The 23,206-nt window shown below is 38.1% G+C and overlaps 1 protein-coding gene across 4 annotated transcripts in view; it reads right to left on the bottom strand.

Moving 5' to 3' along the window:
• Positions 1-942: 942 nt before the first annotated feature.
• Positions 943-23,206, bottom strand: part of HCFC2 (host cell factor C2) — a 33,479-nt gene continuing 11,215 nt past the window's right edge. The window contains exons 6-16 of one of the 4 annotated variants that reach the window (XM_089527995.1): positions 21,461-21,564; positions 20,732-20,920; positions 19,178-19,363; positions 16,968-17,017; positions 14,925-15,042; positions 14,399-14,599; positions 13,386-13,450; positions 11,742-11,882; positions 10,650-10,835; positions 9,736-10,021; positions 943-7,059 (exon numbers count right to left, since the gene is read on the bottom strand). In XM_089527995.1, coding sequence (XP_089384121.1) covers positions 7,034-7,059; positions 9,736-10,021; positions 10,650-10,835; positions 11,742-11,882; positions 13,386-13,450; positions 14,399-14,599; positions 14,925-15,042; positions 16,968-17,017; positions 19,178-19,363; positions 20,732-20,920; positions 21,461-21,564 — 1,552 coding nt within the window. In that variant the 3' untranslated portion in view covers positions 943-7,033. Of the gene's footprint in view, positions 7,060-9,735; positions 10,022-10,649; positions 10,836-11,741; positions 11,883-13,385; positions 13,451-14,398; positions 14,600-14,924; positions 15,043-16,967; positions 17,018-19,177; positions 19,364-20,731; positions 20,921-21,460; positions 21,565-23,206 lie in introns of those variants that run through there. The other 3 variants (XM_089527996.1, XM_089527997.1, XM_089527998.1) reach the window with 3 other exon arrangements.

Raw genomic sequence — 23,206 nt, 5'->3', positions numbered from 1 at the left:
AGCACTGCCACATGATGCAGTAACCAGATGGTTCTGAAACTATTCCATGTTTGGATGGGATACTGCCTAAAACCTCTTGAGTTTTTGTAATACTTTAGAGTTCCAATAGGGAAGAAAGAAAATACTTCAAAAAGTGAAAGCTTTTTGGGATCAAAACTGAACTCAGACTGAATTATCAATGGACTACAATCCTGAGCAGATTGTAAAAAACTGAACATCTGTCCAAATGTCATAGTTTTAAAACTAATGATTAATGAGCTGACTTGATTTGTAACAGGACTATATTAATTTAATCATTTCAGCTATTGGTTCCTTCTGTTACAACTGCATAACTGCCATGTGTCACTTTGATGGAAGCTTCCAGTTTCCAGCATGGTTGCTCTTCATGTCCAAACACTAGATTATCTTGATTAGAACTGCAAGTGCGTTTTACAGAATGGCATTACATATATTCCCACAATCCATATGGAATCCTAGATGTGCTTTGTAATTGGCTTAATTTTGTAATTAAGACAACCCTATACGCTGGGGGGGGACTCTGAAAGGTAGAGATTGCTTGCTCATTCGTCCCCTCTAGTTGCTGAGATTTCAGAAGGTACAGTGGGCACCTGGTATCTGCTGGGGTTTGGTTTTAGGACCCTGGTAGATACCAAAATCTGGATGCTCAAGTACCATCATATACAATGGCATACCTTACATAAAATGGCAAAATCAAGGTTTCCTTTTGGGATTTATAAAAAAATATTTTCAAGCTGTGGATGATTAAATCAATGGATATGGAGGGTGACTGTATATATAAAGTATAAATTACCTTTTGACACTTTTAAAGCTGAAACTGATTTAAAGGACTTAATTTTTAAAGAAACTGAATTGTCCAAAATCAACAGATACACCATGTGACTGTGATACATGACTGCCTCCTCTAAAGATGGTCACCAGTTTTAAATGTTTCATTGGCGCAACTAGATACAATGCTGTTTTAAAGTACACAGACAAACACCATTAGTAGGACAAATCACTTTATTATTACAAACAATGCTACTTTTATTTTGTACAAAATATTGGATTTCTTTGTAGAGATCACTTCAGTCACAGGTCGTAAAACAATAATGATCAGGCTTTACCTATCTCTACATTCCAGTTTTTGTTAGTCAATGGCTTACCAATGTGCTCTACTTCAAAACTATGTTCAAATATTGCTATAAATCATACACAAAAACGGCTGTGTTCAGATGATTGTGTCTCAGCTTAATAAGCCAAAATATGAATTAGCATTTTGTATCTTTGCTACCCCAGTCATCATCACAGAAAATTCCAATTATTCACAGTTTCAAACTAAACCAAATTCAACACGTGGCTTAACAGACTGGCTTTTCTAACCATGTTCGTATATCCAAATATTAGTCCTGACTAATATGGGCCACTGAATCACTGAAACGTAAGCATTAACTTGTTTCAGTGTGCCTATTCTACTTGGACTAGAGAGTTGGATAAGTGCTGGCTTCCTGGTATGCTTACCTCACAAAGATAGGAGCAAAATCACTTTTGAGCAAGGCCAAAATGGTCTTTCACATTGGCTTTCAAGCTGTGACTTCATTATCTGAATTTGGCTAGTTTCTTATTCACATAGCTAGATGCCCATAGTCACAAAACATTTTCAGTTAAAGTGATGGAGTATGTCATAAACAACATAGACATTTTCTATTTATAATTTTCATACTAAGTCTATTATTCCTTGAAATTACTACAGGGTGGATTCAGATTTATACAAGATGTTACACATATTTTACAAAAGCAAACAAGAGCTTCTACTAGATTCTCATATAGCCAAATTTATATTTTAAAGGAACTTACAGTGGGTCAGATGACAAATATATTGATTAGAGACTAAATAAAATAGGTTTCAAATATAAACTCTGAATTGAGATTTATATATTTTAAGTGCTATTGAGTGAAGCAGGCCACAAAAATAGTTATACAATATAAAAATGGGGAGAGGCAACAACAGAAAACCGGTATACATGGTACTAATTGTTGGCTATAGGAGGGAACAAGACATATGACAAATTATGTAATAGCCTATGGGCATGAGCACATTGACACTGAAAATCATGTCTGGATGAACACCACCATAAATTCACCTTTGGTAGTCATGACATACTTTTAAAAACAAGTGCAGAAATATATGAACTCAAAGTGCAAAAATACAGATATATTCAACAGATCATATTGTTAAGTACTGTATCTACAATCAAAAGTTATTAGTAGCTAAGAAGCCACACAACAAAATTCTAACATTCTGTCACAGCAACCCTCCCTAACAAAAAGTTTTTTAAAAAATCTCACAACTCTTTTAGCCTCCCCTAATTTATAAAGGTATAAATTTTCACTCCATGGTCACTGGCAGATCTGGATCCAATCCAGAATTGGAAGTAGTGTATGGGGAGAATAGAGTGGAGGGAAGCACACTGCTTGTCTATGACAAGTGAGGGAAGAAACTACACATTCTTGGCAATCTTTGTACCTTCTCAAGAAAGGCTCCGTCTTTGAAGACTATGACTGCATACGTTTCCAAATTTTTTCACAGTACTAGTTAGAACAATCTAAGGCAGTCTTTCCCAACTGGTTACCTTCTTAGTGTGTTGAACCTCAACTCCCCACCATCCTCAGCCAGCCACAGCCATTGGAAGGCTAATCAAATTAACTGAATTCAGTATTCACTGAAAACAGGGATGGGAATGGTGTGGTGTTCCAGATGCTGTCAGACTGTAACACTTAGTATTTGTCACCATTGTCTATGCTGGCAAGGGCAGCTGGGAGCTGCTGTTCAGGAAGAGCTGTACTTTGCTCACCTCTGATTGTGTGGTTTTAATTGCTAAGAACAATCAGAATATTACAACTGTTCCAAATGTTGTTTTCTGACATGGGTGTTACACAAAATCCATTAGAAAGGGTATCTGTCAAGGTGAACAAATGAATCTTAATTTCAGTCTGTGCACGTTGTCAGAACCAAAACCTAGATACAATGGCCAAGACATGTAACTCCACACATGCAGTTCCATGTCCTCCTACCACTCAACAGCTCTCAAGCTCCACTGGGGACCTGGCTGCTTTTGTTGCAGTGGGGAGGGGAAGGTAATTCAGACCACACAGAAACAGCTGGTCTCAGCTCAGTTTGGGTGGGGGGAAAAATGAAGGCATGTTCTCAAATGGAGTGCATTCACCTTTTTCTTTCCCCAAGAGCTCAGAGAAGCTGAATCTTCATGGTCTGAATTGTCTTCCCCCTCTGTCCCCTTCCTTCTGGCAAGGAGCACCAGCAACCTTTCTCAGCGCTTGAAGGCTACCAGGCATGGGAGGTTTGGGGCTGAAGGACAAGGGTGATAGAATAGCTCTCTGTACCCTGTAACAAAAAGGGACTTACATATGCATGTCATTAGCAGGATGCCAGTCATCATTAGATAGGCAATATAACTGATACTCCTTTTCCAATAGGTTTTTGAAAATTCATCTCAGAAAAAGTTTAATATGTGAAGTGAAATGTCTATTATGAACTGGATGCATAACTCATTTAACTGAGTGTGCAATGACAACAACAGCTTGGCATATTTGGCTTAATATGCCAAATTCATACAACTGAAGCCACTGCCACACAAAATTGATGCAACTTTTTCCGTTCTTGAGGAACAGCCATTAGAAAGTGCTACTTAGTTTCTTATCAGTTCCAGAAGGCTTTACAGACGTTTCCTGCTTTTTCTTTCGCGGCAGTATAGATTGTGCTGCAGTATTTAAAGCTGCATCAGCAAGACCAGTGTAATACTGGTGTTCTACTGTTGGGAGAGGAGTGGCCACAGTTTATTTTCTGATGCACTGAATCTCTTCATGGTCTTTTGACTGAGTATTTCTCACTGTATTAATCATTTCTAAGGATGAAGCTGAAGGCTCTCAACTGAAAACTTACGTTATTTAAAAACAGACCTTACTGTGTGACTTTCAGCAAGTCACTTTCTCTCAGCATCAATTTTCCTGCCTGAAAAATGGGACTACAAGTGGCCTTCCCCCAAGAAATTTGCAAGTATGAAGAAATGATTGTAAAGCACTAGCATTACTATAATCCACTTTAAAACTGATCTTGTAGATCAAATAATTCCCATCTTACTTTAGGCATTGATGGAAAAACGAAGTGCAAAATAGTCACTTTATTGCACATACGCATCTAACCAGGTTTCAATATAAAACAAACATTTTAAAAATCTTATTTAGATAGGAAAGGGTAAAGTCCACAGGAACCTGCCCAAGAGCCCATTCAAATGAATGTAAGTAGCACTGCCATTTCTAACAAAGTGTTCCTGCTGGATTGTCCCTTTATGCTATATTAATCTAGTATATTGGCATAATTCAGACATTTTACACTGTATTTTGGTAAACAATTATTTTTTTACAATGGCATCCAAATGCCTCTAGTTAGTACACTTGTGTGGTTAGGAACAGATTAACATTCCTATTTAAAAGCTGCTTCCCACGCAACGTTTTTGCTACAAAAGGTGTAGGATAAAAATTTACACTGCCACCTGTGAATACCAACCAGGTGTCTGTTCTGCTGTGTGCAAACAGTTTTCATTCTACACCAAAGCAGGCAAAATGTGAAGGGGGTTGAAGCAGCTGGCACATTAGTGATAAGATGATTAATATTAAACCCCATTATTAGGATTTGAAAGTAAGGCCAAAAACAGCCACTAAGAAAACTCATGAAAAAAGAAAATGTATCCCATAGAAACATGCAAATATGTGCAAATCTGCTTTTACTTTTAGACCAAAACAAAATTTCTGGAAGTAACATAAGATGTTACAAAGTTAAATTCATGTTTAGTGCAAAATAGCATGAATATACCAAAACAAAGCATACAGTTTTCTTTTCCATTTTTCCAAATGAAGCACTCATTAAGGAGGACTTTAACATGTAAAACTCTTGTAAACGTTCAAAATATCTACAAATTTAGCACTTCTATGCCCATGAGAAACTAATAGCAGTGCATTTACACTGAGTTTGCTTTTCATAACGGAAGTGCCTAATTTAACAACTTGCATATCATTGGGATATTTTCAAAGGTTATAATATGTGTTTAAAAACACTAGAAAAATCTTTACAAAAATGAATATATTAAAATATTCTATACATTTTAAGTTACTATAAATGAAAATATTTGACTTCCAATAAAATAGCATGAATATGAAATACAAGCCAGAAGAATAACAAAGCTACATCTAGAGCAAGACTGGAATGAGCAATATCTACACATTTATGATCTTTCAGACTGCATTTAGTGCATCTTCAGACCTATATCTGTTTCCCATGTGATGTCACCATATCTGACTCAGAGTTTGTTGGAAGACTTGCCTCTGGCATCACATCCATTGTAAAGCATGTTACCCTCAGTACTGGGTACTGCCAGCATCACTTGCCACTGGCTATGTTTGATCTGCCTTCTGAGGCTTGCTGTCTAGCATTGTAGGGTCACATGTTTCCTAGCTCTAATCTAAAAAGACCCTGGTTGTAGAATCCTGTGCATGTTTGCTCAGAAGTAATTCCCACTGAGTTCAATCAAATTTAGCTCAGTGTGTACAGGACTTGCATCTCAAGTGGAGAGACACAACAGGCTGACCCTGGTTTCCAAAACGGTGACTGAAAACAGAATCTTTCTGTGAAAGACATTGCTGATCTCTTAACTAACCATCATTTTAAGTAACCATCATTTTTTAATTCCTGTTTAGATAAAATAATCAGTGCAGTAAAGCACAGGACCTGCTGTCAGTGCAGAAACCAATGCTGTTATTCAGATAGTTTGCCCATATAATGTTTTTTACTTGCTACATATCACTCCCACCAATATATCTGAAAACACAGGTGAAATTTGATATGGTTTTCTAGGAAACAGTATTCCAAGAATTATTCACCTTGTCACCACACCTTTTCAGATCTATGGATATATACTTTTGTAAATACCCACATAAATACTTCTGGATTTTTCCAGTTTTCTGGTGTGGGAGATTTGGAATGGAAACCCATGGTGGCAAGTTGTACATTGGAAGCAACCTTATGTCACTATAATAAACTGGGCATAGGGGGCAAAGGATATAAATCATATTGATCTGAAATAAATACAGTTGTAAATTATGATCAGATCAACCAGCAAGAAAGATAAAAAGGCAATTAGTGTGGCTTTTGAAGCCAAATAATTTTACATTCAGCATTTCCGGCTTGCTACAGTATTCAAATAATTTGCTCTGCAATAGTTCCATGAACCATAATCTCCAGTGGAGTGAAAATAACTATCATTCTTGGGAATGCTTTCTTTCAACACCTTCTCAAGCGGCTGTTGAACTAGCTCTCTCTGTTTTTGGTGAAAACAGTTTAAGGAGAAAATCAATGCAACCTTATATGGGTTATTCCATCCCACCATACCTGGGTTTTCTTCCAACATTTTTCATTCCAAATTACCATCTTTCCTTTTTTTTAATTTAGTGAAGTTTAAAATGCAACTGAGCATCTACTCTAGGAACACAATAAGCTTTATAGTGAGCCAAAACATTATCAAGCTAAATGTTGTCTGCTCTGATAATTAGTAACTCTCCAACATTTTGTGCAGGGTCTCATCAGGTCCTAACTGAAAATATACCAGGGATTGAACCTGAGGTCTTTGTGCACCAAAGCATGTGTTCACTGAGCTATGGCACATTCCTATGAGTTGGAAGCTAATGCAATGGTGGCTGGGGGCTATGTATTGGGAGCTACTGGAAGGAAGACTCTCCAAAAATTCAGATATATACATAACCCTCTTGACATGAGCCAGGGCCTCCAAAAAGACCACACTGCATAATGTAGTATAAAAAGTACAGTCAATGTGGGCCCAGTTCTGCATGTCTGTATGGCACTGATGCTGTGAAGTTAAGACATTGTAAAATATGTCTGGAAGATTTACATGATATTATGAGTTGTAACTGCTACTCCACAACTTGCTGTAATAATATGCCACTTCTATTTTGAACCTGATGTTTTCATTTCTGCAAAGAAAGAGAAAATGTTGTTTAAAACTTTCAGCATTCAGAATAGACATGCTCAACTTAGATTTGGTTCAAATATGGTTTAATTCGGGAGTGAGGAATGAACCACTGGGGAAGGGAAAAATTCCAAGTAGCTGTATGAGTGGTGGTAGGGAGGGAACAGGCTGAAGGAGTGGTACTATTAGCCAAATGATTAGCAAGACAGCATTCCAGTTTGAACGATCTAGTGCTTTTATGAAAAAATGTATTAAAAAGTAAAATAAAAACCAAACAATGAGGGGCCTTTGGAGTACAAATAGAAGGAGACTGTGAAGACTACAAACTGTAAACACAACTGGAAACAAAGAGAAATCAGGATTGGGGGACTCTCACATCTCACATCACAACCCACATCATGGGCAGACATTCACAAATGTATTGAAATAGGCTGTTCTTATAAAACACACTAGCTGAGGTTTAAAAGAACCCCAAAAGGAAAATGTCACAAGAAGTGACATTAAACAGAAGAGAATGCTGACACTTCCGCACGCTATTGCCTAGTTAGTACCCTTATTTAATGTTAGAATATAACTTGCTGTGCTAAATAGAGAGAGAGAGAAATCTCAACCAGCTGGCAAAGGAGAAGAAAAACTGAAAGGGAGAGAGGAAAGAGCAAAGGTAGTAACTGTTTAGAACATTGGTCTCTTGCCCTGAACAGCTGACACGAGGGAAAAACCCAATGGTCATGGATTTACCCTTCCTGGCGATGCTGCATTCCAAATTCCTCAGAAAATGATCTGGAAGAACTCTCAGTGGTCCTGACTTAAATATCTAAGATCAATCCTGTGTCTTACAGGAGTCAGGATACTACCTACTTCTTGTTTTCTTTTGGATAAAGCAATTGGAACAGTACAAACAATGTCTTATTTGCCTTCAATATTTACCTCAAGGGCTTTGAGGCAACTGATACTTGTTTATTTCCACCTAAGACCATAGTATAGAACAGTGGTTCCCAAACTTTGGTCCTCCAGCTATTTTTGGCATCAAAGTCCAGAAACCCCAATCAGCTTGGCCAACAGTATGGAAGCTGAAGTGAAAAACATCAGGAAGATCAAAGTTTGGGAATCGTTGCTATATAGGGATTCCCCCAGATGACCCAAGCAAAGGTGGAGCAAAATCTGCATCTCACTGAGTTATGAGGCCTTTGTTTCTATTATGTCTGTGAGGATATCTGCCGATTATATTTGAAGTCCTGCTGTATCTGATGGAACGTTGGCACCAAAGACTCCCCAACAGTTATCTGCAGGACTTGAATATGAAAATCAGTGCCTTTACACAAAGCTATGAATTCAGACACCTTTACCTTAGGCAAGCTCCAGCAGGTGGTATAATTTTTACAGTTATGAACGTACTTTATCTTTTTGGGTACCTCTTTTTTATATCCCATGCAAGCACTTACCATAATGTTTGCTTTCTGAAGGGGACAGAAGATATCCTCTCTTTGCTGAAATGATTGCTGCTCACTGCTGGATTGTTGCTCAAGAGTTATTGATCGACCAGTAGTATACATTTGTAACCCAGGTTACTATTCCATAATATTTCTCTGTTACTTTTTTATGTCAAAGCTTCTACTTCTTGGTTCTTGGGACTCTGGGGGTTGTTTTTACTCCTTGCTTTTGTTCATTTTGCTATAGCACTTCCAAAAATAGAAGAGGATTGTTCCTCCACTAGGGAATGCACTTCAAACATAATTCGCACATTCCTGCCTTATCAGAGCAAATGGGAGGAGCAACCCATCCAAAGGATATTCTCCAGTTGCTGCAGAACATGACTGTATCATGGAAAGTCTACAATCCTACAGCTCCCTCTGAGTTCCATCTTCATTTATTATTTTCAGATATTTTTCTTGTAAGCAAGCAAGATATAAATATTTTTGTAATACAGGGCAAGATATAAATATTTTCATCATCATAATCTCTTCCTCAGCATGATAGTTCCTGCAGGATAAGACTAAAGGCCCATTTAGTCCTGCTGTATCCAATAGTGGTTCTTCCCATTAGTCCCTGAACACCTGGTTTTCAATGGTATACTACCCTGAGGACAAAGGCTCTTTTTTACCTATATTAAAGCCAATTCCCTGAGGATAGAAAATGAAACATAAGGCTGGAGGCACAATTGGCCAACAGCTTTCTGTTTTGCAGACCTGCTGCTTGCAGTGCTTGGACAGAATTGCAGTCCGTCAATGTTACATCATTTAGACTAACAGTAATGACACAAGAAAAGAAAGTGGAAATGGAGCTGGAGAGCAGCGCCTTTTTCCATGCCTTACCATTTGATGTCATAGTGCTTGTTCTCAGGCTGTAAAAGTGCATATTTTTTCTAGTTTCAAAAATCTGTCCAACAAAAGATATGCTTTTACGACCGTCTCCCTCAGGAAGAGATCTGAATTGCTACAATTTCAGTCTGTAAGGCAGAGAAAAAGGCACTACTCTCCAGTTCCACTTTCTTTTTTCATGCAATAAGGCTCAAATTGTTCCTGTGCTTCCAACACTGATCAGTAAACTGTGCCTTGAAATTGTGAGCCAAAAGCCCTTGATGTAAATTTCAATGCTAAATGTGATATTTGTGAAATCAAGTTTTCAAACATTAACTGACACATTACAAAGAAATATGCTGGGCATATTTCGCTTTCTTTACCTTGGAGCCACCGAACTTGCGTGGCTGGTCCATATCCCCTCTCATTCTTGGCTGAGATCCGGAACACGATGGCAGGTTTGGATGTGTGATCAACATGGGCATTTGCAAGCTGTGCAGCAGTCACTGTACATGAGGTCTTAAGGCCACAATAGATTTTCATAAACATAAGCTGGCTAGGATTCTCATGGAGCTGGGTGGTTCTTATAGCCAGGTAGGCTGAATATTCCAAGATATTTCCTGAAGGTGAAACAGGAGGCTCCCATGAAAGGTGAATACAATCAGCACTCTGAAGAGGAGGAAATAACATCCACATCATGTACAATTTCTATTTCACATTCAGTATGTAGAAAAAGAGTATTGTAGGGAGCAAAGCCTAATGTGCTGATCATTTTAGCTCCTAATTTCAGTGATGGATTAGTTAAGGTTCCTCAAGAATGTGCTAAAAACAAAACTTACAAGCTCAGAGGCACTCTTTGTTATTACATTTGATCATTCAAGACTGTGCTTGGATCCGGGGGGGGGTGGTGGTGATACCCATACTGCCAAGGACAGAGGTGGAAAACGTGGCTCTCCAGATACTGTTAGCCTGCAACTTTCACCAGCCCTAGCCAGCAAACCTAACAGTGAGAGAAGTTGGGAGCTGAAGTCCAATAACATCTAAAGAACCAGAAGTTTACCACCCAAGGATAATGGGGACTTAGTATTTGTACCCATCAAACTTCACATGCATCACCTAAGTAATCGCTCTAGAAATCCTGTAAGGAAGACTATAAAATTAGTAACATTATACAGATATATGGGATTGGAGCTGTGAAAAGTATCTTAATACTCAGAATAAGAGCAAACTCCAAAGTTGCCTTTCCAAGCCTGCACAGTACTAAACTTATACATCTGTTTGCCTATTAGATTCTCACCTTGCTAATTTTGACAATGGAAGGTGCTCCAGGAAATCCAGGGATGCAGGTCTTAAATTCACTGATTTTACTGAATGGCCCTACACCACAGCCATTAATGGCAGCAACTCGGAACCTGTATAAAGTGCCAGGAGCAAGATCCTGTTTCTTAAGTAAAGTGTCATTTGGAACATCTACATTGTCTACCTAAGCAAAACAAAACACAGATGAACTAATCATTCATTTATTCCATAATTTTACAACAATCCAAAGAAACCAACTCTAGCATGTTGTTTCTTTGCAGACTGGACATCTAAAACCTGTGCCTGATTTATGTTAATACATGTTGAGTCTCCTTTATCCAGAATTCTGAAATCCAAAATATTCCAAAAACTAAAACTTTTTTTGTAGGTGGCTGAGATAGTGACACATTTGCTTTCTGATGATTCAATGTAAACAATGTAAACAAACTTTGTTTCATGCACAAATTGTATAAAATTACCTTCAATATATATGCATAAAGTGTATATGAAACATAAATAAATTTTGTGTTTAGACTGGGGTACCATTTCCAGGGTATATGTTCATATATGCAAATAAGGGTATTACAAAATTAAAAAAAATATATCCAAAATCCAAAACACGTCTGGTCCCAAGCATTTTGGATAAGGGAGATTCAACCTATAATACAATCCACCCATTAGTGATGTAAAGATATGCCTGTACAGAATGTACTCCCACCAAATGTGAATGCTGTAAAAACCTAGTGATATTGAAAAGATACATTTAAATCTCTCCCATTGTAATGAATAAGATTTAATTGAGCTTAACTCTGAATGTTGGTCATGGACCTGTCACTCTAGGGGACAGAGATCTTAAAATAACTTGAGGTAGGAAGCAACCATGAAGGTGAAACTATTGCAAGACTACAATGGCAATAATCAGAATCACAGAAGACAACAGATATAAGAAAAAAGCAATAGAACTATACTCTGCAAAGACTGATTCTAAATTCTTTTACCTGAATATTCTAAAATGTTTCCCTCTGCCTTTGTAATCATTGCAGGTGTTTTTTTAAAAAAAAATCAGGAGACAAATTCAATAAAAACTTACCTTGCCAGAAATTATGGCCTTTTCTTCTGATAGCAAATAGAATTGGTTCACTAAAGCACTGTTGCTTTGAAAAATGCCAACATCATACCACTTTCTTTCTTGTGTTCTCACTCTTCTATTCTGCTTTGGTGGTGAAGTTTTCTAGGATTCAGAGAACAAGTTTCATTAAAGTATGGGTGGTATACATAACAATAATTTATAATTTAAACACACATACTGCTAAGTTACTTGATATGAAGAACACCTTGTCTTTTTTCACATTGGCAACAGAAGTCCTGCCAATAGCACAGAGAGTATATACTTTATCATAAACAGTGAGCCCTTGGTATCCACTGGAGTTTGGCTCTAGGACCCAGCATGGATACCAAAATCTGAGGATGCTCAAGTCCCATTAAATACAATGTTATAGTAAAATGGTGTCCCTTATATAAAATGACAAAATCAATATTTGCTTTTGTGAATTTATAGAACAATTTTTTAAATATCTTCATACCATGGACAGTTGAATATGAGGATAAAGAATCCGTGGCTAAGGAGGACTGACTGCATGTGCATTGGCATGATATCAGCATAAAACAATCAAACATGTATGCAATGCTTTTCTGGTCTTCAAAGCATACATTTTCTCACCAATTATTACAAGAACTCTCTCATTAAGCTATTATAACATCTCTATGTTGAAGTGGAGCAGAGGCTCAATAATAGCAGCTTCTCAATTTTGATGGCTAGAAATTATTGCCCTTTTCATTGATTTTATGAAAAAATATTTAGAAAATCACATCTCCAATTGTCATATATACTTTTCCACCTTTGAATTGGGACCATACATTTGTTAAGTTATTCTGAAAAATAAAAAAAATGTTTCTGTTTATATGGATTTTTAGTTATTCTTGTACAGCCTTTTTCATTGCATTGTGGTTTATATACGATATTTCTGCAGAACTGAATCAAGAGATTGCAGGACAATATCTGAACTAATGGCATGCAGGCTGCCATCCTATATGTAAATGAGCCTTGTAAATGAGCCTTCACTGCTTACTCATCTGTATATTTTACAAGCTTGATGGATCTGACAGAAGAGGGAGAGTTCTTGTAATCTTGCATCAGACCCTCAGCCTTTTATTCTTTGGCAGAAAGGAGAGACATTGTGTTCTGCCTCTTCTCTGTTGGCCCTCACACTCACCTGTATGAAATTGTTATAGCTATCAAGCTAGTGCTTAAATACAAAACTGATTAGAACAGGGGTGAGCAAGATTTTGCTACATATGTAATCCTACCAGGTTTTGAGCCTGCCCATTTCCCCACTGCCTCCAGCTGCCTCTAAATTGGTTGTTATATCGGCAAAGAAGTGTGCTTTCTCTGTAAAGTGAGGTGCATAATGAGCATCCACCTTGTGTGTGTATGTGGTGGGGGAAGACGTTGCTGCCACTACCAAGACAAATTCAAAGGCGCAGGAGAGTATGTTGCAATTCATAGTGGGATTGAGGGGACACACAGCAATGCAAAAATCACCCCCTCTGCATTAGAGTTAGAGAAAGAGAGAACTTTAAAATAAATTTTTAAAATGATAATCTCTAGACGTTAAATCTTAGGTGAGCAAGTGTGACACATCAATATAATATGCCTTATTATACTAGTACTTACAGGCGACTGTATAGCTGAATCATGTAAGCTAACAGAAGTTGTTGAGGGCACAGTAGTCTCTTTAGCTTGAAGAAAAATCACATTTACATTTCAGTAAACACAGCTTTCAACAATATCCTTTAGATACATTTTAGAGATAATGCTTCATCAGTATAATGTATAACACACTTAGGTTCTTTTCAAAAAGAAATCCTAAAACTGCAACTATGTCAAGAATACACTCAAATACACACTGAGTGGTAGAAACAGGATTGAATGAATACACATCGTTGCTTTTAATAATATTTTAATAATAATAATATTTATTTATATTCTGCTTAATCACTTGGAATCCATGTGGATTACAACAATAAAAGAGGATACAGATAAAATTCTAAAACCCCTATCCTTCCCCCCCAGTATAAAAACATAGTAATACTAAGAAGAGATTAAACCAGACAGATATTAAAACAATAGTATAAAATCACAGTTAGAATAAGTGGAAGATTTGTAAAAAAGAAATGTATAGTGGGGACCAGATAGGATGGAAAAAGGGATGGAGAAAAAGGGAGAGAAGTGGAGGGGGGAGGCAGGAAAATAGAGGTGGACCTAGTTTGGAAAGGCCTGACTTACTTAATGACTTACTTAAAAGCTCTGCACCAGGCGTGGTGTATATATTATAAATGGCAGACACAGTGAATTTTGACACTGAAAAAAGCATACTTAATAAAATATTTTCAGTAAGTGTTCCATGTTAAAAAATTTAAATGAAATTTTTAGATGTAATGACTTTTAAAAATAGTGATAGAACTTCTTCAAACGATGGACAAAACAATTTTATTCAAAATTAAATAAACATGGACAAAACCATGGAAACAAAAAAGCTTCAATAGTATTTGTATGGCAAATACATTGAAACTGAGTGAAAAAATGAAGATATCCAATAAAATAGATTCAATAGAGTCACAATGAAAAAAAACCCCATAAATGTGATATTATGCCTCAAAATATACATTATGTGAAACATGTCAAACCTTCAGGTTTTGAAATGACTGCTGTTAATGAAGTTTCATCTTTCAAAACTGCCCCATTTGTACTCGATGACTCAGTTTTAACAGCCTGTTGGGATGCCATATTTTTTGCAGTAGAGATAATACTGGATACTGAAGTGTCCAGTTTTGAAGTTCTTGAGTCAAAGTCAAGTAATTCATTTATATTGGCTGAGATCTGTGGACCTAAAACAAGGAGAGGAAAAAGCACAACACATACTAAGAGTGACCTCAAAAAAGGCAATGATCGCAAGCTTTGGGCTTGTCAGAAAGAGGTGTGGACCCATGTCTCCTTTAGAACTGGGCCCAGCTTACATGTGCACCAAACTGAAATGACAGAAAACTTTATACCTGTAGAAACCTTCCCTACATTCACTGCAGAACCAACTGCTCTTGTGAAGATACTATTTGCACTCAACTCTACCTTGGTTATTTGATTAAACCGAACACATGTTTTTGTCCTATGTACAATTGCAAGTATACCTCACAGTTCTGATTACATTTTTCTTACCTAAAGTGCTATCAGGCAAACTTAAAGGGGTGCTGGGCTCTTTGGAAATGGAATGTTTTTTCTTTGCATGGTCAGGTTCTGGAACCTTTCCTTTAGTCTCCAAAATGGAAATTTGCACCTAAACACGGGGAAGAAGCAGCAATCAGTTCATGATAATGACCTATTATTTCAGCCTCATAATCAAAGGAGTCATTCCTTACTTTGTATCTAAGCTAGTTATGAAGTGGAGACAAAATCAGAAAGGTCTACTTTTCATAGTGGGCAAACTGCAGCACCTGGACTGAGCCTTTGAAATCCCCCCACCAATACAATCCCCGCCCCCACCTGCCTACCCAGCATTATTTTGGAGCATTTTCCCCCAAATCATGAAGAAAACTGCCAAAATATCTGAAAACACATGAAAGTAACTACACCTGACCTCCATAAGCACCCTGAATACTGTATTTTCTCTAATATCATTGTTTTTCTCTTCTGTTATTCTCAAAATGGTGACAGGATGTGGTGCAACATCACTTCCTATTGCAATTTTTTAGAGAGACTACTGAGGAAATTTGAAGTATTTGAGCTTGCTGTGCATGGGGGTTCAGCCTACAGGGTGGCTTGGAGGATAAATTGGTCCCTGGCCTCTATGCAGTTGCCCAGCTGTTTTTATGAGACAGCTAGCATGGTGTAATGATTTGAATGTTGGACTAGGACTCTAAAGACCAGGGTTTGAATCCCTGCTCAGCCATGGAAAGCCCTGGATGACCTTGAGCAGGTACACTCTCTTAGCCTTAGAGGAAGGGAAAGGCAAACACCATCTGAACAAATCTTGCTAAGAAAATCCTATGATAAGGTCACCATTAGTTGGAAATTACATGAAGGCACAAAACAACAACAACAACAACAACAACATTTCACCCTCAGGAATCAGCAGCCAAGGTACATAAGGGAAAGAACAACCCAAGCCTCTGATAGGGTCCACACTAGGCATGGTCTTTTAAACAGCTTCTGCAGTAATGAGTACTGTATTTTCCAGTGTATAAGACAACCCCCCCAACTTCTCCAGTTAAAATATAGTTTCGTATATACTCGCCGTATAAGACTATCCCTCTTCCAACGTATACCAAATAAAAATTTAAAAAACAACAACAACTTTTAAACTTCAACCCGCTGGGGGAGCTAGCACCTATGTGTGCCAGCTCCCCAGCCTCTGCTGAGGTCTGCAAAGCCTACCTCGCATGCAGGCAAAGCCCTGGCCTACTATAGGCTGAGTTAAGGGGGCCTGATGCCCACATGCACCAGCTTGAGGGTCCTTTGGAGGCCTGGGAAGGCGGCAGCCCGGCTGTGTGTGCACCAGCTTCAGGGTCCTTTGGAGGCCTGGGAAGGCGGCAGCCTGGCTGTGCATGCACCGGCTTCAGGGGCCTCTGGAGGCCTGGGAAGGCGGCAGCCCAGCCATGCGCGTGCTGGCTTCAAGGGGCCTATGGAGGCCTGGGAAGGTGGCAGCCAGCTGTGCGTGCGTCAGCTTCAAGGGGCCTATGGAAGCCTGGAAGGCGAGAGGAGACCGGCGCTGAATGCACCGGGCCACAGGGCTCTTGCAGTCTCTGTGGCTGGGATTAACCTGGCATATAAGACGACCCCGACTTTTGAAACGATTTAAAAGGGTTAAAAAGTCGTCTTATACGCCGAAAAATACGGTATGTGGTCGGAGCCCATGCTGTCTCCACTCTAGCCAATGTTCAAATTAAATTATGGCCCCTCTTACTACATTCTCCCACATTCTGCTGCACAGAGATAGGAATGTCCTTCAATCCCTTTACAAAAATATGTATAAGACTAAGAGGATGAAGTTAAACTTTAGACTAAGGATGGGGGACATGTGGCCCTTCTGATACTGGTCTGCAACTCCTATCAGTGATATCCGGCATAGCCAATTTTGAGAGTTCATGTGAGTTGCAGTCCATAAATTGCCCACCTTAACACAGGTCAATTAATTTTTTCGCTCCAACATATTAGAAATACTTAGAAAATTCCAAGTTTTATCCCACACAAGTATATACTCACATTGTTTGGAGCTTTATTGAGAGTTTGACTGTGAAGATCCAGCTTGATTCCTGGAGGAAAGATGATATTTGTTAGGTTTTACTGCAGACAAGAACCATATTTTATATGAATGTACAACAGAAGATTGCATAAAGCTTTGAGATTCGGTGAGGTCTGTTATCCCTGTTAGGTGTCACACAAAAACTCTTTGTTTTCATATTACTATCGTAAAGACATGAATATCAAAATCTGTTTCTCACTGTAATGTATTCAAAAATGAAAATAAAAGATACAGATGCTGTTGGATTGTAACTCCTGTCAGTACTGACCAGTATAGCCTACAATGAGAGATATGGGAGCTGTAATCCATCTACATTTGTAGGGCATTGGGTCCCTCACCCCTGGCATAAGTAACAGAGGTGTTCCCTCTCTACACAAATTCTCTATTTTAAAAAGAATGGACAGCTTACAGTGGGGCAGGGACATTGCAATTCCAGAAGCTGTTGTAACATTTGCATTAGAAAGTACCTGACTCTACTGAGGGAGGATTCAAATGGGATTCAGTGAAGCTAGGAGGTCAAGTAGAATTGGGACAAAAGCTTCACAATTGAGTTTCTTAACATATATATTAATTTTCTCATGATCTGTCTTCAGACAACATTCTCTAGACCTTTAAATTTATTAGTGAGCAAAAATGAAATTGCAAAAAATCAGAGGTTTTTTGTTTGTTTTTTGTGGAAGGAGAAACCTTTTGTGCCTGTGGAATGTATACGAATTGCTTATGGGACTGCGAGGTGAGATAGTGACATGAAATTATGGAACTCTTTCAACATTGTGGGGAAATGATCCAATTGTGAGATTACTACGGCTTGAATATCTGTGGTCAGGTCACACTTTCTAAGGAAATATATAGTTGGTATACCAGCCAAAGTTGATAAAAAGCATACCTAGTCACTGTTGCTTCCTGTGTGTCAAAAGTAGGACCAGACCAAAAAAGGCTCACCCCAATTGCCTATCTGCGCTTTACGAAGCAATGTGGACTCTGTCCCACAAAAGCTTTTGCACATCTCTTTTCATCAACTGGTACCTTAACCAACTTCTATCTTAGATTAATTAAGGCCAGGATCCTGTAGGCACTTTACATTAGCACAACAACTAGTTTTATTAACTGATGCAATTCTGATAGGCCGGCACACACAGTTTTCTTATACAAGTGCTCCCCTGCAGTTCCTCTACAGTGCAACAATCCACAATACTTTCAGTGAGATGGTCCGGAACAGTTCCCTTTTCCTTTCACTGGTGTGACTGCTGCTGTCTTCTTCACAACCCTGCGGTTATATAGATAGGAGTCTTACACTCCATTTGATCTCAAAAGAATTCTGGCCTATGTAACACATCTCTAAGGCTTGGGTAAAAGGGTCCCTCCCCCTTGGCATTACCTTTTTGTGGTTGTGGGATTGCATGTTCTAGTAAGGTAAAATGCTATACTCATGGTAGAACTGCTATAGGTACCCAAAAGCAGATGGAGAAGGGTAGGAAACTAAGAGAAATGGGATAGAATGGATAATGGGGATGGTATGAAAAATTCTGAGATGCATGCTTGATTACTCAATTAATCTTGGTTGTTTTTTTTAAGCAAATGGAAGGCAAGTTAGTTAAATGTTTGATTTCCAAGTCATTTCCAAATCATTTCCCTTGAATATTAAGGAATGTTTGACAAAAATTCTCAGTTCTGGTTTCTTCTTACATTACTCATAGTAAGAGGAAAGAGAAATTGCTCAAAGTATGTCAGATTTTTTTTAATTATTAAGTTACTATATTAGATTTTCTTGCATCATGAGATGAAATTAGGTCAGGGTGATATGGTGGTGAACCATTCTATTATTGTACACCGAGCTGGCTAACAGCTGTTGTTGGACTATAATTTTGATAATCCTTAGCCAATAAAGCCAATGGTGAGGGATGATGGGGGTAAAAGTCCAACAGCATTTGGAATTCCACAAGTTTTTCACCCTTGTTCTATAGAGTCCTTGAAACATAAATGCACAAGGAAGTAAAGAAATTATTGGAGAACTATCCAGTTATTGCTATTCCCTTGTCCTGCCTGCAGAGTGCTTTTCAGGCATCCCTCCCATGTCACCTCAAAATTAACACAGAACACATACTCCATGTGTTTGGGAAAGAGCCTTACAACTATTTGCCTATATTATTATTTTTAACATCTATATTACCTTGTGCACTTGGTGAAGATGCTTCAGGTACCACAGTAATAGGTATTTCAGCCACAGCAGGTGTTTGGATATCCAAATTTAGCTGAAGAAGATACTCTTCCACAGTAGGTACTTCATCCCATTTAACTTGAAATGAATTAGTAGTAGCTCTGATTAGCTGTACCTGTGATGGTGCTGGTGGTTTCTCTTAAAGAACAATGAGCTCCAGTTACATTTGAATAAAGCTTTATTTAGGACAGTTTAAGATTCCACAAGAAACCCATTACTAATATTACCAGTTATTTAGCAATGAACACACTGGGAAGACTGCATGTGACAAAATAAACAGATCTGAACAAAATGAGAAAACCCAAAAAAGATTATGAGAACGCTTGAGTCACATTGTTGCTCTATACAACCATATATATTAACACTCTCAGGTCTAGTTATTGACTTCTGGGACCACACAGAAAGACTGGTACGTCAGCTTGCAACAAAAAAAAAAGTAACTTCCAAGGCAATTTCCAACAGGAAAAAACTAAACAAGAATTTAATCAACAAGTTTTTAATTCTGTCTCTGACTTACCACATTAACTCACTACACTCTTATAGTGCCGCTATTCCACTTTTACTGCTCTGGCTGCCTCTTGTTGCATTCTGGTTTCTGTAGTTCAGTGAGGCCTAAGAGCTCTCTGACTGAGAATCCTAAATGCCGCTCCCTCAACTGCAAATCCCAGAGTGCAACAGGAGGCAGCCAGAGCAATTAAAGTGGAATATCAGTGTTATAAGAGTGTAGTATGGTAAATCAGTCAATCTCTAAATTTGGATGGTACAAAGCCTTTGCTTTATCATGACACATGGGTGAATGTGCTTATCCATGCTAGGATGGCTTTCTCACTAGTAATTCTTTTTACCTTATTACCATGTTGGGGGGTAGTAAATTTGTTCTGGTTTTTTGATGTTTTTCCCCCTTTTCTAAACATTAAAGACAAAATGCCTATTTTGGTGACAGGGTTCACCACCTTGGGCAGTTCCTGAATGAAAATCTGTTAAAAGCTCACTTCTTTCCCTGATGTGGTAGCTGCCACTGCTTGTCACCTTTCAAAGACTCCTTATTATGTAACTGCTGTAAAAATAATAATCAATGTTGGTATCATTTGTATTTCTGTCCTCTTTCATTCCCTTAGCATCCAAGAACACGTATTAATATCTGTAGTTTACATCCAAATCAATTAGTTTGAAGGAGGCCTCAAACTAACAAAATATGGTTTATGCAACCTCTAGCTTGCCTAGCTTGGATATGATGGCAAATTATGGTTTGTTGAAATGAAAAAATGAGAAGGAAGAATGGTAATACAGAAATATATGATACTCTCCTAGTCCTTCAAACAATATGATGAAGTACTGTGAATATTAGTTAAGCCAGCCCAAAATGCAAAGGTTCAGAACAGATTGGTTTGTTATACACTTGAAATCTGTACAATATTTTTGAATGTTTACAAACATCAGATGCATAGAACATGGGTTATAAATGATCATCTGAAAAGTTACCAAAAATATTATTTGGTCACTCACCAGTATCAAGATACCAAAGATCTTTGCAACAAACTTGATTGTTCCAAGCTTTCCTGTAACCATCTCTGCCACTCCATATATACAAGCGAGTGCCAACTATGACAGCACAATGACCAGCTCTTGGGCCAGGCAACAAGTTATTTTTGTCTTCTTGACAATCTGAGATTAGACTTATCCAATCCATAGAATCTAATAAATGCAATATATGATGGAAATTAGTGCATGAAAACATGATGGTCCCCAACCATAAATTTAAATCTCGCTATATAGAAACTTATCAATTAATCAAATGGATATGAGGAAATTTCTGCTTTGAGCACTGTGTTCATAATCCACAAATCAACCATTTTCTTGACCTGACATTATGAAATTTTGACTAACCAACTGTTTCATAAAGAACCTGTATGGTGTGAACATGCAGTGGATAGACGTGACTAGATTTTGAAGCACTTTGGAGGTTGTGGCTTAACAAAACAGACTGAAGCCTATGACTGATGGCATTATCCCTCCACTAAGACCTTGAGCATCTTTAAGGTGTGACACTATCCTTTAACTTGTACCTTTAAGATGCAACAATTTACTTGAGATTTACTGACAAGCTACAGTGAGGCAGACGCCCCAACAGAATAAAAATTATGCCACTCCCCATAAGACAGTGCAGCATATTTCTCCCCCACCAGCATACAGGATTGCTTTGTAAATTAACAACAAAAGCACGGGGATACTAACCCAAATTTAGATAAGAAAATGAGCCAGTACATTTCCATTCTCCATCTTGAGAGGATAGGTTCTCATCTGTGCTCTGTGGAACCCATCCACCAAAAATGTACATTCTGGAAATATGAAGGAGGGCAGGGAAGACAAGAAGAAAATGGTGCAAGAGATAAGCAAGTTTATTTTCCAATGCTTATTTTGCCATGGTCATTTTTTAAACTGTTCCAAAAAATCTGGCATAAATCCAACTGTTGATCCCAATTAGAGAAGAACCACCGAATCACTGGGAACTTGGTAAGTCAACACCAATGTATGTTCTGTTATTCAAATGGGTCTATTCTTGTTGGATGCAGGTCAATATTTCCTCTTCTTTTATTAACTAGACCTTGAGCTTCATTCTCTTTCCCCCAGTTCTAGCTTTCCATGCCACACTGCAAGCTGTTCTGCAAAAAGGACAATAGATTGCTTGTTTGCTAGATTAGTGGCTGTCCAACTTTGGTTGCTTTATACTCCCACAAGCCTCCAGCCAATAGTGAGGAATTCTGGGGGCTGAAGTTCTAAAGAGCTTGTAGTCTTACTTGTCTCTCCCACAACAAACCCAAATAATAAACTTTAAAAAAACCCAAAACAAAAAACCCTATGCTATTTAACTAGCTTGTCAGGAAAGAGACAAGCAAGGCTATTGGGTTTGGACATCACAATAAACATACCATAAACATACCATGAACTGAAGGTTTTTTAGGCATCTCCATTTGTAGCAGGACATATTAGGAAGCATGCACAACTGCAAAATTTGGACATCACAATACAAAAAAGGGGGAGAGAAGAGCTATGGTTTGTTTGACCATTTCTGCTCTCAGCAAGAATGATCTGACAACATACACCAGGGCTCAGTCATATCTCCCTGAATCCAGAATTCTGGTCCATTGCTTTATCAGTCACTGTGGGAAAGGGGGGGAAAGTTCCCTGTACTTATTTGGACATCTACAACCCAAAGATGAAAAGGTATGCATTTTAAACTGAAGCTCACTTTCCCTCTTTTCTTTCAAGCAGGCAGAAAGATACTCCTTATAATATTGTATAAACGTCCAAGAGAATTGTGTTGTAACACTGGTTGGATGAAAATCAGATTTCACTAACCAGAGGAAAATTTCCACATATCATTCAAAAGTTATGACCTACTAGGATCAAGTTATTCCAAAATTAAAAAGCAGTTGTAGTCACCTATCAGAATTATCTGCAGTTTTTTACAACAGCAGCAGGAGGCCACAGACAATCACTGATCCCATGGTTGGGTCACTGTGGTAAACACTGTATTAATGTTAGAAGTTGATTATTTGTAGGAGCCAGTCAAGCAGCAGGATAACTGAATTTTGGTAACAAAGTACAGCAATGAAGAGGCATGACAGAATGTCTCTCACCAGGTTGCAAGGTGCTACATAGTTTTCCTGGATATACTAACTAAAAAAAATCACACTAACTAAAAAATAAGTGGTATCTGTAGTCACCTGTTATCAAGCAATGAGATGTATCATCACATATACTCCCATATAATAAACCATCAAGCACATTTATTTCTAACAAATCTTTTGAGTCAACAGTAGCAAATCAGGAGAAGGTTGGGATTATATCTAATTGATATATCAAGACAAGGATCCAGTGAATGGTGTGACAGCATCTGGTGCTGTACAAAGCTGAAGTGAAGAGCATGTAGATCCAAAATGTTTGCCTGAGAGACTAGTTGGAGCCCTATATAAAAAG

This window comes from Sceloporus occidentalis, unplaced genomic scaffold (assembly GCF_023333645.1).
Source record: "Sceloporus occidentalis isolate IW3139 unplaced genomic scaffold, rSceOcc1.0.p SCAF_5, whole genome shotgun sequence".
NCBI classification, from domain to species: Eukaryota; Metazoa; Chordata; class Lepidosauria; order Squamata; family Phrynosomatidae; genus Sceloporus; species Sceloporus occidentalis.
Note: the sequence above shows the minus strand (reverse complement) of the source record. Positions and strands in the feature narration are given on the sequence as shown.